Genomic DNA, 17,513 nt, shown 5'->3' with positions numbered 1-17,513 from the left:
AAGGGTGTGTTCACACTTGTAGTTCGGTTTGTTTGGTTCATTTAGTCCGGACCAAAAAGGAAAATGATACATTTGGTCCTGGTCCACTTAGCATTCCCACTGTCATTTTTGACAGCGAACCTAAAGATACCGAACCTAAAGGCATAGTGAGAAGTTCACAACCTGATTGGTCGGGTTGAATGATGTAGATTTCATGACGGAACTTACCAAACACCACAAACAAAAGGAAAAGGTGCGTTAGACTTAAAGCGGTGCTACGGGTGTATGACATTGTAACAAAGTTCGTAGACTGTCGGAAGAAGGAGGCGGGAACCGGCAAACATTTAAACACTTTAATAAAATAAACAAACACAAAAGTAAAGCGGCAGCCCCTCACGGACGACTGCCGCACACATAACACAAAATAAGGTCCAGGCCTGGTCCTCTCTCGTCCTACGCTGTCGTCACTCCTCCTTTTATCCTTCCGGAGCTCCTCAGTGGGACTCGAGACCAGTGAGTGGCGCAGGTGTCGCTCATTATCATTAACTCCACCGGCCTCGCTCTGTTCCCACTGCTCTCGGCCCCGCCCCACTCACTACAGACATCAACGTACCCGTTCACTGATCGGTCAGCTCAGTGCTGTTTTAAGTCAAATACACCTAATGCTGTCTGCTGGACTAAGCGCTCATTGTTGGATGTATATTCTTATATTTTCACCACCTGCGAACTTACAAAGAGCTTATAAAAGGCACTTTACATCCTTGTTTTTTCACATTTGCCCTCTGCTCATTTTGATTTGGATACACTGCTTGTTCCCTTCAAGAAATCATGTTGCAATGCGTCGCATCTTGGCATTACTTCCTGTTTTTGGTTTGTTTAGAAGTATTTGGTCCGTGTTGTGTTCATATTTCATTTGAACCGCACCAGGGTTCTTCTGGAAGCGGACCGAGACCCATCTTTTTCGGGCAATTTCACACTAGCACGTTTGGTGCACACCCGGGTTCGTTTGACGTCAGAGTTTCGGTACGTTTGGCTAGTGTGAACGCTGTCATGCGAACGCAGGTGAGCACCGGGGTACCGAACCCGCGACTACTGAAGGAATGGTCTGAGTTCGGGTGCACTGGAACTGTGGCACGGTTTGCATGAATATGAAAGCAACACGGACTCCAGTGCGCACTTGTTCAGGAAGTAAAGTAACCTGCATGCATTTTAGACAATTACAATGTATTTACTTCAATAAAACACATGTAAGAGATACTGTAATAGTGTTGATGATTTTCCTTGGAATTCGATTGAGCCTGCAGTGTATTCGCGCGTCGCGAGTGCAATCAGAGCGGCAAATGAATGACAATCAGTTGTATCCTCAAAATAGTCTGTTTGCAGGCGGCAGAAAGCAGTCTAAATGCAACACACATACAGTAAACCCAAGTGTTGATTGCTCCGCTGAACATAATAGCACGAAATTAATTAAAAAACACAATTTATTGACCTGCTTTCTGTTTTCTATCACTTTCTGTGTGTGTTTGTGATGACGTAATTTGAACGCAAACACGTCAGGGTTCGCCAAAATCAAGTTGAGTGTGAAACCAGACCAACGCTGCGGGGTGCAGTTTTAATCGAACCAAACATGACAAGTGTAAACACACCCTAAAATACAAACATTTAATTTAAAAAAAAAAGTCAATATCTTTTGTCAAATGGCATACAGTCAAAAATAAAGTCCATACTGCACTGTTTGCATTGCAAGATCTCACCTTCCCGCACTTTTTTTAATAAGAATTTTAAAAATTGTTCATCAAAAAGATTCATTCATTTGACTTTTTCTAGAGGCTCTATCAATACACTAGTATGCCAATGAGTGTGTCCTTAAATATTTTTTAATACAAAACAATATCTTTTGTCAGCATCATAAGAAATTAGAAAATAACTGTAAAATTGAACTTTAATGAACTTTTAATGAAGTTGTTTTTTGCATATACATGCACAGAAGCAACCGTTATCATAAAAGAGTAAAACAACTGCACTCTGTCCGCATACGGACAGATTGTGAGCATGACAGGTTTCAAACACATTTCAAACTTGAACAGACCATCCAAGGTCACCGTGGCCTCGGGTGATGCAGGTGTGCTGTTTAGAAATTTAAAGAGTAAACTAAACACAAACGTCTCTTCCTGCATTCGCTTTCCTTTGAAGCGTGCTACTGATGAAACCCCCTCTTCCTCTTGCATGCACACCGACTTAGACCTCTTACCAATCTGACAGCTGCGCAGAACAGAGTGAGCTACCACCAATGGCTATTTGACATGGAAGGCAACCTCATCACTCAGTAGTAAAAACTCTTATAAAATATGCATGATGAGCACTGCGGTGATACAGCCAGGTAGCCTGGGTACAACACTCAAAGAGCAGACTGCTGGCATAGAGAGAGTTTATTGTTCGAATTATTATTACTAAATAAATATTATTTTTAATAAATATTATACATTTTACATCATAAAGGTTTCTTTGGTACTTATTTTTATAAATATTCCCTTGGCTGCCTTAATAACATACATCCAAATATAAACACACAGTGTGGCTCCAGGGCTTTCAACAGGCTATGACCTTTGACCTGCACTGTTGAAAGGATGCTATAGAAATGCACTCAAAACAATAATCAATAGCAATTTCTTTAGAGCACTTATATGATAGATACAATACATCTGAAACACACGAACAGCACACTTACTATACATATGAACCATGATTAGGCAGTATTCATGTTGTTTCATGGATGGTGAGATTGCAATCACTTGTGTCATTCTCGAGCTGCTTTACCTGATGTTGCAGAAAGGGTAAGAGAGAAGTGAGGAATTATGGGTAATGATTAGTGGAGTCAAGTGGTAGCTTTTTTCTTTTTCCAATGTCATCCTGTACCTATGATTTCTACCAATTCTGTTGCTGTGCATTTTTGTGAGTATAAAAGGTTTTCAATTTCTTCGCTTTGCCAGAAAACACTCACATTCCGTCAATGCGTGTGCAGTCAGGTGACACGGGGAACAAAGATTATGATGGTGGTCTCTTAGCATTAGCATCCACATTCCCAATTTCACTTCTGAATGAATAGTAATTTGCTCTCATTTGCATGTAAATCGCAGAACGGAATGGAATTATATGAGGGAGCGGAAGGAACAGCTATAGCTGGAGACTGCACATTTTCTCGACAAGAGAGACCCGCCAGGCTGCGACTCACCTCTTTTTCGCTAATTGGAAAATAAAAGACTGCGCTGACCTCGGGCGCATCGGCCACAGTGAGCCACCCCGTCTCAGGGTCGTCATTTTCATTTGTTAAAGCCAGATTATCATACTGCAGCCATTCGGCGTCTCAATGTGTGACCATGAAGGTTTTCTCTTTTTTTTTTTTTTTTATTCGCCTGGGTTTTCTCTCCCACAGGTCATAAGTGTATGAGAGAGAGCTGAAATGTGTGAAGAAAGGGCAGGACAGAGGGGAAACGTGAAGCCAGAACAGAAAGTTTTAGAAAGTGGGATATTAAAGTGTAATATGTGTGCGGAGAGAGGCGGAAAAATGGAAGGACAGAAAGTGAGACCTTGAGAAAAAGAAAGAGACGGAATCGTGAGTGTGTGTACGTTACATATCAAAGGAAGAAAGTATCGCCAGGAACAAGTATATGTGATGTCAACCACTTAGCCCTGTTGAATCACACTTTAGGTGTGCGACATTCTGCACTACAGGAAGTTGTACTAGCTGCTAAAAGTGCTACAGATGAGGAGTCTAAGGACCTACTAAGGCACATGAGGCACATGGATAGTTTCACTTTTGTGTGTCGGGGGAATGGACAAAAATGCATTAAAGGGAATCCCAGGTATTAAGACTTGTTTGGCTTAATATAATGTAAATTATGTCTCCTAATGAAATACCCATTTAAAAAATCCACATTGTTTTATACATATTTTGTACAATGGGGGGCACCTTTATTTAGATGACATTTCAGTTGAAGTACAAAAAGAGAAGTGATGTAACTGCTTTTCCTAGTGATAAGAAGAGGAGAAAAGATTTAGAAGATGCTTGTGGATGAATAAAACTTCCTAAAAAACCTGCGTCTTTGTTCTTTCCACTTCAGCCCTGATGTCTTGGAGGCTTTTAGTAGACCACAGCTACTGAAAGAGCTTATAAATGGCAGAGAGAAGAAACGCTAGGTACCATCCTGGCAGGATGTAAACATGTTAACGCTTGTCATGATGCCACAGCCACTGAAGGAGTTTCTCAGCATGGATTTTACTCGATATCCGGGAGAGTTTAGACTCCTTGTGGGAAAAATCGATGGTACAGCATTTGGTTTTAACTCTACGCTTGAACAAACATGAACAAACGTGAACAAACAATGAATGACTGTATTTTTATTAACTACTATTAACAAAGATTAATAAAAAAGTGTATCAATGTATTGTTTATTGTTCGTTCATGTTAGTTAATGCATTAGTTACTTTCTATGAAAAGTAATGTGATACATTGCTTTTGTGTTACTTTTTAAATCTGGCCAGGGCTTTCTTGATTGTTTTCAATATATAAAGGTTATTTTATAACGTAAAAGCCCTTTCACACCAAAAGTGAAATGAATAAACCTCAGGCTGATGGAAAAGTAAATTCACTTCTGTACAGTAGAGCACAGGGGAATAAAGTTCAACACTCTTCAGCAATAAAAAAATGAAGCACAAATGTTAGTTTATCTAAAGTAATTTTTGCTTATTAGTATATAATGGATCATTGAAGGTCAGCAGCAAAAACACCGGTTAATAAAATGGGATTAAATACATAAAATATATGTGTTATTTAAAATATTTAATTATTGCAGGTTTGCATCATATTCTGAGTTTGTATTTCACTGTTTTTATTCATTCTTAAAAAAAATAATCTAAGTATCTGAAGTATAATGAATCAAAGTGGCAACTGGCATTACTCATTTGAAAAAGTAACTTAGATATTTTCTTGTAAATTAAAAAGTAATGCGTTACTTGAAAAAGTAATCTGATTATGTAACTCGCATTACTTGTAATGCATTACCCCCAACACTGCCAATATCTCATATTTCCTTAGTTTAAGGTCCATCCCACATCAACTAGTTTGTGCCCTGCCTACACTCTTAAAAATAAAGGCTCCAAAGGTGCGTTTCTGCATTGATGCCATAGAACAGAGGTTCTCAACTCTGGCCCTCGAGGTCCACTTTCCTGCAGAGTTTACCTCCAACCTTGATCAAACTCACCTGCCTGCAACTTTCTAGTAATGATGAAGAGCTTGATTAGCTTGTTCAGGTGTGTTTGATTAGGGTTGGAGCTAAACTCTGCAGGAAAATGGACCTCGAGGGCCAGAGTTGAGAACTCCTGCTATAGAAGAACCATTTTTGGTTCCCCAAAGAACCTTTCAGTGAACAGTTCTTAAAAGAACCATTTTGAAAAACATTGTAAAAATCTAAAGTACCCTTTTCCACTATAAAGAACCATTTCTGCATTTGAAAGGTTCCATGGATGTTCAAGGTTCTTCATGGAACCATTGATTCCAATAAAGAACCTTTATTTTTAGAGGGTACCCTTTCAACTCATTCAATCAGACTGAAAAGTACAACACAAAGATACTTTATAATAGCCTGCCAAAAAAATGTAATTCCAAACAAACATCTACAGAAGAATAAAAATCCTGTGCGCATAGAGCATTTTTCCATACTATTCTCAAATGAGTTTGAGAATTTAAGACAATTTGCTTCTGACAAATTTGCAATGCCACCGTGGGAGGCAACCTGAAATCTAAAACTATATTTTAAAGGCACACTGAAGTTAAAAGGGCAGTAAAGAAAATTAACTACTTTTCATTGAGAGGAAAAACCGTGTGCGCGAGAGAAACGTGTCTTGTTTCTAGCTGGCTCGGCGTTGTGAGTGTGAGTGTGTTTCACAAAACACCTGGTTTGTGTGACTCTTCTGCTCTTTTACAAGCAGTGAGTCACAGAGGCGTGAAGCACCAGCAGATTTTTACACCGACAGTGCTGACCATACATCAACATGCAGACGCAGCGAGCCTTTCACTGTACACAGCCTCTGTGTGTGTGTGTGTGTGTGTGTGTGTGTGAGAAAGAGGAGAGGGAGAGAAAGAATGAAAAATACATGCACATAAGAACGTGCCGCTCTCCTCCGCTGGTCACGGAACACAGAGCACATCCTACGAGTGGCCTCAAGAACATGTGTATGAAATGAGAAAGAAGATAGAACCAATATTATATACTGACACACTCATTATTTAAAGCAAGGCTATAGTTTTAATGAAATTCAAGTGTATGTGTGAAGCTGTACTATCATTCCACTGGCAGAATCTGCAGAACATTTTGTATTATTTAGCACTGTGCTGGATCTACATAACTGATATTTAAGCATATCCCACAAGACATTTGTTGCCTCTTTTTATGATAGTTATGTATGAGTGCCTCAGCTGTCCTGAGCAGCAAAGCCAGACCTCAACAACACTGAGCCAGTGTGGTTGAGAGCTCAAACATGCAGAGCACTCTGGGAAAAAAAACAAAGAGCTTACAGTACCTGGAGGCTTTTTCTGAAAAACAGTGGGCAGATTCTATGCTCAATACAAACCTTGCGAACAACTATCACAAAAAGTGATTTTTATGAGCAGATCCATATATTTATAGGGGTTTATTAATGTTTAACATAAGAAATGTTCAAGGGAATTATTCGTACCAGTGCTTCTGACTGGCAAGCTTGCATAATCCAACATCAAACCAGCATAAACCAACTTTACACTGCACAAAATGCTTTTCTTTCTTAGATTTTTTGTCTTGTTTCCACCCAAAATATCCAAAATTTCTTAAATCAAGAAGGATGTTCTAGACTAGCTAAAATTGTTGTCTTGTTTTCATAAAAAAGTCAAAATTAAGTGAGTTTTTTCTTGAAACAAGCAATTCTGAGCAAAAATAACTTAATTTTAATTTGTTTTTACTGAAAACAACTTTAATTTTTACTTGATTTAAGAAATTTTTGATATTTTGGCTGGAAAAAGCATGTTTTAGTGTAAACCAGCACCTTGCCATTATAAACCAGAATCTAATAGCACAAACCAATCTCCATCAAACCATTAAACCTGCATTTAGCCAGCATACACAATGTCTAAACCAGCATAAACCTGCATTTAACCAGCATAAAAAGTGTCTAGGCAGCATAAACCCGCATTTATTATTTATAAATGTGACTGGAACAGCATGGAAATTAATTCTGGTCTAAACTGACCATTTCTAGTGCATTAAAGTAATGAATATATGTTAACCCACTGTAAGCTACTATGTCTACAAATGTAAAGTCACTGGTGTATTCTTTTCACAGTATTTTCAGCAATGTCACACCACAGTTTCGCATTTCGAAGACAATACATAAGATTCATGCATAGGGAGAAAAAGACATGCTTGTTCAACTGTCTTGCTAGCTAGTTTTGCTTGCTCATGTTGCCTGTCTCACAGTGATCAATACTGCCCACGGGCCAATCAGAACACTGCTCAATGACAGCGCAGCCATCGCAACCTCTGAGATTAAATTGCATTATATTTTATTACAGACAACCTCTTACATCTCTGTCAATGTTGCAATTGATTATTAAAACATGAAATATTCATATTTGGGAGCGGTATTGATTTACATCAAAGAGACTTGTCGGATCATTTTTCAAATACAATGACCAATAGCAGACATCTGTCACGGTGGGGTAATGAGGGGAGAATACATTAAACTAGTTTACATTTGTGTGATTACTGCATAGAGGTTGATTCATGTTATCCATCAAATAGTCATTACTGTGTGTGTGAGTTTGTGTGAGTGCCTGTTAATTTGTCATTATTGCATGGCCAACTGTAAAAATACGAATCAGCAAGATTCTGATTGGGTCAGAATGATTTAAAGATTAGAGCCAAACATGAACTTTTCTATGGGCAAACGGGTGATCTGTACGACGGTGTTTTAGTGGCACATTAAAAAGAAGACAGGAATAAAGTTGAAATATTTTTCAAAAACAAAGTCTAAATGTTTTGAGAATAAAGTTGAAGTGTTTTGGGAATAAAGTCAAAATTACAAGAATAAAGTTGAAGTTTTTCAAGAATAAAGTGTAAATATTTTGAGAATAAAGTCGAAGTGTTTTGAGAATAAAGTCGAAATGTTTCAAGAATAAAGTCAAACTATTTTGAGAATAAGGTCAAAATTACGAGAATAAAGTCAAAGAGTTTCAAGAATAAAGTTGAAATTACGAGAATAAAGTCTAAATGTTTCGAGAATAAAGTTGAAATATTTTGAGAATAAACCCAAAATTACAAGAATTAAGTCTAAATGTTTTGAGAATAAAGTTTAATTATTTTGAAAATAAGGTCAAAATTATGAGAATAAAGTTTAAGTTTTTCGAGAATAAAGTGTTTTTTTATTTCAAGTTTATAGCACTACATATATAAACTTGAAATAAAAAGGGAAAACACGTTTATAATTTGTATTTCATAAAACGGACAGAATTTGAAAGCTGAGTTGTGTTAAGCAAAAAAGCACAAAATTATTGCTTTCAATTAAATACATGAAAGATTGGACACCACAGACGTTTATGTGGAGTATGTAGTGGAATTTTAACAAAGAAAACAGTATAATTTAGTTAAACGAATGTCTCATTGTACTCGAAAAGACGACTAATTCACATGAATACAGCGATCTGACCCGCCACAATAAAAACACATTATTGCAAGACACATTGTTTGTATTTTGCTATAAAACTGACAGATTTTGAAAGCTGAGACTTTGTTTTATATTAAAAGTACCAAAAGCACAAAGCTTATTGCTATTATTGGGTGGCTGGCTCACTACAAATATGCCTTATCAATGCAATCGAAGACGTGAAAAATGATTTCCAAGCATACTGTCCCTGCGAGTATAACACATGGTATGATTACTGCTAATAATCCTACATATATTCAAATAAATTCTGGTGGCCTGGCAACTCCTCCTAGTGCTCTCAATCCAGGCTTTTCTCTCAAAATACTCAAAACTTTAATTGCTACGATTTAATTCTCGATTTAAAACTTTTCAACTTTATTCTTAAAACATTGTGACTTTGCTCTCGAAACATTTCGACTTTATTCTTGAAACATTTCGACTTTATTCTCAAATTTATTCTCCTTCTCCTGAAAGACCATTCAAGGTTTTTCTTTATAAAAAAAAAAAAAAAATAGGAAGACCACTACAGGAAGAGGAAGTGGGGAGCATCTAGGAAAAATGTTTATATAGAGGATAGTCCAGAACATTTAGAGCACCTGAAGAGGTCTGTGTGCATGCTGAAAAGGTAAACAGAGTTAGGCCAGAGCAAGAGAAAGGAAAGCACTCATACTCAAGAGTTCACGGTTAATGGTGCGAGTTATGCCTTTGTGGTGAAACCCAGGGTCAGTGGAGGAAGGACAGCAATCTCCAAGGCTCTTCATTCAGCACTCTCTCAAAACCACTCTGAGGAGACACAAATGAAGATGGAGAAAGGGAAAAACAAGGCCACTCAGGGAAAGGAACTGTAGTGTGGGCACGTGCCAGGAGAACTGAGTGGCAATACTTTCAGAGCGCTACAAATATCCATACGGCGAAATGAAACAGCAAGGCGAAGTAATGTTTTTGAGATGGCCATGTTTTATGCTTTCACAGTGCATTTGCTATTTTGGCCCATCAACCTCCTACAACCCAAGAAGGTAATGATGTTATTGTTATGTATCCAGGGTCCAAAATTACCAAGAGTTTTTTTTTCTTTTTGTCCATAAACAATGGAATTATTTAGCTGTTTTTCCTTCAATACTAGCAAGCAGCACAGATCGTGTTACCCTACATGAGTCAGTTTCTGTCTCATAGTGAAGCTGCAACAGACCTAAAAACATGAAGATGTATTGTTATTTTGCTACTCATATTTCTGTTTTAGTGAGGAATATTTCACATATGTGTCACCACATGGAGTCCTGATGGAAAAAAACTTTAGACATGCGAGATAAACATCAGATGGGAAATGTTCAGCTGAAGTAAAAACTGTTAAAAGACACAAGATGTAGCAGTCAATTGGGTTTTCTATATAGTGTTTGATTTGAATTACGTCAATGTAGACCAAACTACTAATTGTAGTTAAAAAATTTGTTCAGTTCCAGAATAAATTTCCTGATAATTTACTCACCCCCATGACATCCAAGATGTTCACGTCTTTCTTTCTTTAGTCAAAAAGAAATTAAGTTTTTTGAGGAAAACATTCCAGGATTTTTCTCCATATTGTGGACTTCAATGGGAGCCAATGGGTTGAAGATCCAAATTGAAGTTTCAATGCAGTTTCAAAGGGCTCTACACGATCCCAGAAGAGGAATAAGGGTCTTATCTAGTGAAATGATCTGCCAGTTTCTAAAACAATTTTTGAAAACCTTTTTGAACCGAAGTACACAGACAAAGTACTAACTACACGTGACCTTTCCAATGTGATTACGTAATGCGTAAAGTCTTGGATGTCCATTGCATACCTAGTGAGCATTTTGATGTTCAAGATGAGCATTTGTGGTTAAAAAGTATATACATTTTTATTTTTGGTTTAGAAAATGACCAATCGTTTTGCTAGATAAGACCCTTATTCCTTGGCTGGGATCATTTAGAGCCCTTTGAAGCTGCACTGAAATAGGTCTTCAACCTATTGGCTCCCACTGAAGTCCACTATATGGAGAAAAATCCTGGAATGTTATCAGTAAATTATCAGAATTTATTTTATTCTGGAAGTGAACTAATCCTTTAAATTTAACTGCCAATATTTACTTATATATGGCTCTGCTGGGCCCTGTACTGTATGTACCCAAAACTTCTAGCTTAAGGAACCACATTTAGATACACCTGCATTGTCTGACAGACAGTATAGTGTAGGATGAACCTCACCAAAAATACATCTAATTCCACCCCCAAGCACTCACAAGAAAATGATGCAAGCAAACACAAAAATCTCCAAACTCAGCCTCCCCCAAGATGTACCCCTGCTGCCCTCTTGTTATTGAAAATGCATGCGGTTACAAAGATCCTCCCTCCTTTTGACAAATTTATAAGTGCTTGAAAGATTAAACATGACCTTTGTTGGGTTTTACCAGTGAATGCTGCATATACGGATTATACAACGAATCACAAACCTCAGAGGGAAATTACACATAAACACCTGTTTGCACATACAGTACATAAACACAGCAAAGCAAAAGCTTCTTAACCCAGATAGTGGGAAAGAGCTGGCGTTCCATGTTACAGCTATGACAAATAACAAGAGGATTCCATCATCCTAACAAGCACCTTCTGATCCAGATTCGCTCCTGGTCTCTGAGGATGAGCAGACCTGGTCCTCTCCGCTCTCTCGCACTCATAAATACTCTCAACCAGCCAGGTTCTGACAAGTTCTCACAACATTGACAGGCTGAAAACATTTCTCTAAGGACATCACTAATGCATTCTGGGAAATGCATGCCTTGTGGTTACAGTACGAGATACCTGTGGACACTGCAATGCATCAATGTTAAAGGATTAGTTCGCTCCAAAATAAAAAAAAAATCTTGATAATCTACTCACCCCATGTCATCCAAAATGTTCATGCCTTTCTTTCTTCAATCGAAAAGAATTTTTCTTTATATTCTTTATATAGTGCATTTCAATGGGAGCCAATGGGTTGAAGGTCCAAATTGCAGTTTCAATGCAGCTTCAAAGGGCTCTACACGATCCCAGCCAAGGAATAAAGTCTTGCACTAGCTCTGCGATGTGTGTTCATCTGTGTACTCCAGTTAAAGCCAAGTTAGGTAGAGTAGGGCAACGGACTCCATCTGATTTTCTCCTCCAACTTTAAACTCCAACTTCATCCAACATTGTTGTTTTACCTTTTTTTAAAGGGTGTTTGACTTTCTTTGCACGTTCGCTTTGTAAACACTGGATCGGTACTTCTGCCTACGTAATGCGTGACCTGTCCAATGACCTTTCCAATTTTTCCAATGTGACTACGTAATGCATGAAGTAGTGCAAGATGAGCAAGACTTAACAAAATGACAGATCGTTTCGCTAGATAAGACCCTTATTCCTCAGATGGGATTATGTAGAGCCCTTTGAAGCTGTAATTTGGACCTTCAACCTGTTGGCTCCCACTAAAGTCCAATATATGTTTTACTCAAAAACATTCAATTATTTTTGACTGAAGAAAGAAAGACATGAACATCTTAGATGACATGGGGGTGAGAAAATTGTCAAGAAATGTTTATTCTGGAAGTGTTCTAATCCTTTAACAGACACTCTGTCATCTCCCATGTTGCAGATTCACATCACGGTTCTCCTTCACATGTGCACAGATGTCAAAAAGCATACTGTGAGAGTTGGTCTAACGATACCGAATGATAAATTAAACATTGCTTATGTTCAGATGGAACGCGCTGCCTTTATTCATAAGTCATGCCATCATAGAACCTCTCTGGAGACTTCAAAAGCTACTCCAACTCATTATCATGTGTGCCTCTATCACCAAATCGGGCACAGTTACATCTCCATCTACTGCTGCCCAGGGCTACATTTCCGTTCTGTGTCTCACATCAACTTTATGAAAAAAAAAACCTACAATACATTAAAGGAAAATGACATTTAACACTCTGACCACAGGCAATGTGGCAAACGCTGTAATAGTTTGGGTTTGTTTATGGTTTTCAATAACAGCTTCTTTTTGACAGGTGCGGAGCAGTTCCGAGCATGGATGTGAAACAATAGATGATGTCAGCGCTTGAGGCAGTGTAAGTGAACATGACAGATGATTGGATATTTTAATGACACGGTTTCATTTGCATATTAATGAATTCTCCCAATGAACCAACAAAGCGATATCTCAGAGAGGAACGGATGTATCTTATGCAATACGCTCTTAATGCTGGTGAAGGCAACTCATTAATTATGAATGTTAGGCCGGCTTGAGCTGATTTCCATAGTTTAAGGAAAGAAGGAGGATCAAATCCTGAGGGCTAATTTGCTAATAGACTTGCAAATAGTTTATCATAGGGGACGATAGAATCAGGAGGTCAGATGCTGCGCAGCAGCAGCAAACATCAGAGGACTTTTTTAACATACACAGTGAGAAAGAGCATTCCGTATCAGTTATATTAAACGCACCTGATCTATTCAGACACATGAACTACAGAATCACCATTTCATAGAAATAAACCCCGAGAGAAAACAGCTAAGACAATCTCTTAGCCAGTCTCTATGAACAGATACACAAAACGGATCTCAAAAGTGGCCCTTAGGGGTGCCTCAGGTAATAACAGCACTCCTGACTGATAACAAGACCATCAACCTCAAATTGCCCACTCCACAGCATCAGGTTTCTTTTTAAATGCTTTGGTTTAAAATGCAAACACCACATGTAGGACCATGATAGACAGAAGGACACAAAACACTGGCAATTAGCAAAATGCTAATTGGACACTTGTTTATAAACATCCAATTAATCTATCTTGGTTGAACATCTTAATGATAGTTATTGTATTCAGTGTCTCTGTGGCCTGTCCACCTCTTTACTAAGCATCAATGACTCTTAACATAAGATAATTGCTGCCTTGCTTCTGCTTTCGCTTCAAAACACACGCAACATTAATCTTTGATGAAAGAACCGAACCATATGGATAGGACAGCAAAATGTGTTTTTCAGCCACACTTTATACTATTATATTCATGAACAAAAACATTTGTGTTAATTATGTATATTTATGATATGGTATATTTTATAGTCTACAACTAAATATACCAAACTACCTTAAACAACTTAAATCTGCTTTCTAACTGGAAATGTACTGTCAGTCATTATAATATTAATACTAAGAGCTAAAATAATGTACACAATGAGTACAACATTTTCATGAATCACAGTGTTACTCACACAAAAAAACAATAAAGCAACACATGACACTAAAATAATGCAACCATTAACTAAATCGCCTTTGATAACCGATCAATCAATCAATAAATAAATAAAACACTTACAGCGGAAAGTGACTTTTTACTTCCAAAACTGTATTTTAAAATATAAAAACACATTTAAACATAGCGTACTTAAGTACGCGCTTACTTCAAAAGTACTACATGAAGCTACAATTATATAGGTAATAATATAAATAACGTGTAAACTGTAAAATTAATTTAAAATCAAGAACACGACGGCTGAAGAACAAGCGTGCAGAATTTGATGGAAAGCCGCCTTGTATGCCTGTTGCGCTGCGCATCTCATGGCACGCACGCTTAACATTCTCACTCCGATAAACACAAGCTTCATGCAAACCGAATTGATGACAAGGTTTCCAGTGGAGACTGCTGATAGCATTTCATGTTTTTGCAGACATTTACACAATACGTTGCGCGCAAATGTTTTTGTGCATTGGCACTCGCTTATATCTACAGTCGAGTCTGCCTATTCAAGCGTTTGCCACAGTGATGGGATTGAAGCGCATTACTTTTACATGCGTGTAGGTAGTTTACGCGTATTGGCATCTATTAACACGTTTCATTGCAAAGCCCTACTGATACTGGAACAGTCGTGTCGTGCATTGAAAAAAACTAACATGCTGTCATTACTGAACATCGCTCAGTCCATATGTATTCATTCATACAGCGAGTCCACGAACTCTCCAAGACAGCTAAATGAAAGGAAAAAGTATACCGTCAGGCTTTCGTAAACAGTTAAATTCTCTTACCTCTAGCCATCGCATAGGGCAGCAGGAAACCCAGGACCGCGAGGAAGCCAAAGCAGGAGTACCGTCCCTTCTTCCCAAAGCGTCCCATCATCACGGCGCTTGTCTCCTGCGTCCCCAACTAAACCGGGGAGCCGCTCGCATGTACCGCTGTCATGCATGTGCCGTGCGTTCCCGTGGCTTCAGTAACAGGTTCCTCCCGTAGCGATAAACCCCGAAGTTCTGCGTGAATCTCTCTCATCCGCTCGCTGAGTGAGTGTCTCGCGCATCCGTGAGTCTGGAATAATGAAGCCGGTGAGCGCTGGCCAATAGCGGAGGGTGATTGAGGGCGGAGAGAGCGCAGCGGCTGTCCTTCACCCTGCTGCTCGGATGCGCTGCGAAGTGACCAGATGTGCCTGAGTAAGAGATGATACATGAGCATACATGTCAGATGTCGGCTAAATTCGAGATGACATATGAACAGCTGCTTGTGTTACACTGATTTCATCACAGATCGTGTCGGGCTCCTGGGGGCCACTGGGATGAGAGCAACGCTGTGTACACCGGAGCAAAGGCAGTGGCGTCTCGTGCGTAATCTGCGTGGAAAAAGAATGGATGTTTAATTAAGCGATATCACATGAGCAAGTGTTGTCGTACTTAAGTCTATAAACAAGTAATTGGTGCCAAGTAACGTACATTTCATACCGTAATTAGCCAGTGTGTATGTTTTGTCTACACAAAGACTATGCTAAATGTTTCGAATTAAGACAACGTCAAGCTTTGTCGTGTGGATGAACGGATGTTCAGGCAATAGCACAGTGAGTGCTGTTATATAATGTTCCAAGTAATTGTTCATTTTAGATAATTAAACAGTTGCCTCCACCAAAGAAAATGTTTTAAATAAGCCTAACCATCCAGATAAGTGTGTCTTACAGACTAAAATCTTGTGGAATCCCGTTTGAATGAAACGAACGCGATTTCCTAGTTCTTAACGCAGAAGTAAGCTTATGGGATAAGCTTCCGGTTCATAAGCAGCTATGGAAATAACAAGAAGAAAAAGAACATGCAGTAAACGGTAAAACTGTTTGCACTACAAACCAGTGAGTTCATAATTAAGTACAGCTATTTTATATAGCTAAAATAGCTGGAAGTGGATGAGACCTGAAGCCAAACCCATAAAATTTACAAATGGCCGCGCCCACTCGTACACAGTGTCCTAACTAGCTGCCAGACTAAAAATTTCTATTTTAGATACGGTTTCTATTTCTACGACGCCGCGGCTGGAACAACAGCATACAAACTATGACAATTATAATCTCAGGTACTGATTATGTGCTTTATTCAGTGTTAAAATTGTCTAATGTCAGTTTGAATATCATATTGCGTGACATTTATAGCTATACTGAAATCAGTAATACATCATTTACCTCAGATCTTAAAAATATGTTTAAATAAAACAAACATTACAACTGCAAACTCAATGCGAAAACAACAAGTGTTTTCCATGACAAAGATGGTATTAGTCACTCAGTATGTAGTTTTAACAATGTTAAAAAGGTTTAATATTTATGAATTAGAGTATGAACTTGTCGATTTCATTGGGAGTGCAGCGCACTTCTGCACTTCTGAATGGCTGTGATATTTCAGTGATTCTGTCAAGTCGAATCTGGTGTGAACAGCTAAATTGTTTGTCACTGGAATCTTGTTGTGTCATGTGTAGTTAGGACACTGTGTTACGTGAAAAAAAAATGGTGTATAGAGTTCTGTATTCAATGGACTCCATGGTATCCAATCCAGGTTTTTCATCTTACTTCCTCTACTCTACTGAGATAAACCCACTACAACCATCCGGTCATGCGTATGTAGGAAAAGCAGCGCTCTGGATTTAAACATTCTTTAACACATTTGGGATAATGTAAGTACACAAGTCAGCAAAATATACAGTATGGCACAAAAGTGAGTACAAACTTCACATTTCAGCAACCATTTTAGTATATCTTCTCAGGGGACAATACTATAGAAATGAAACTTGGATATATTTTAGAGTAGTAAATGTGCAGCTTGCATAGCAGTATCGATTTATTGTCCCCTGAAAATTACTCAACATACAGCCATAATTGTCAAAATAGCTGGCAACAAAAGTGAGTACACCCTAAGTGAACTTGTCCAAAGTGTGAATATATTGTGTTAGTACCATTGTTATCTGGTACTGCCCTAATCATCCTGGGCAAGCAATTGACCAGAGCTGCACCGGTTGTTGCTGGGATCCTCTTCCACTCTTCACGGAGCTGCTGGACACAGGTGTTTAATAGGGTTCAGGTCTGGAGACATACTTGGCCACCCCATCACCTTCAGCTTCCTCAGCAAGGCAGTTATCATCTTGTTGGTGTGTTTGGGATCGTTATCATGTTGGAAAACTGCCGTTCTGCCTAGTTTCTGGAGGGAAGGCATCATGTTCTGCTTCAGAATGTACAGAACATAATGGAATCCATGTTTTCCTCAATGAACTGCAGCTTTCCAGTACCAGCAGCACTCATGCAGCCCGAGACCATGATGCTACCAACACCATGCTTGACTGTAGGCAAGACATTTTCTTGGTACTACCCACCAGGGCATCGACACACATGCTAACACCATCTGAGCCAAACAAGTTTATCTTAGTCTCATCAGACAACAGGACATGGTTCCAGTAATTCATGCTCTTGGACAGGTTGTCTTCAGCAAACTGTTTGTGGGCATTCTTGTGAGCCAGCTTCAGATGAGGCTTCCTTCTGAGACGACGCC

General features: G+C 38.7%; 1 protein-coding gene across 1 annotated transcript in view; it reads right to left on the bottom strand.

Moving 5' to 3' along the window:
• Positions 1-15,261, bottom strand: part of unc5da (unc-5 netrin receptor Da) — a 264,333-nt gene extending 249,072 nt beyond the window's left edge. The window contains exon 1 of the mRNA XM_073824489.1: positions 14,754-15,261. Within this exon, the coding sequence (XP_073680590.1) occupies positions 14,754-14,844 (91 nt within the window). The 5' untranslated portion in view covers positions 14,845-15,261. The remainder of the gene's footprint in view (positions 1-14,753) is intronic.
• Positions 15,262-17,513: the final 2,252 nt, after the last annotated feature.

The sequence above is a fragment of the Garra rufa genome, chromosome 19 (assembly GCF_049309525.1).
Source record: "Garra rufa chromosome 19, GarRuf1.0, whole genome shotgun sequence".
NCBI lineage: Eukaryota > Metazoa > Chordata > Actinopteri > Cypriniformes > Cyprinidae > Garra > Garra rufa.
The sequence above is the reverse complement of the archived record's forward strand: the minus strand, read 5'-3'. Positions and strand labels throughout refer to the sequence as shown.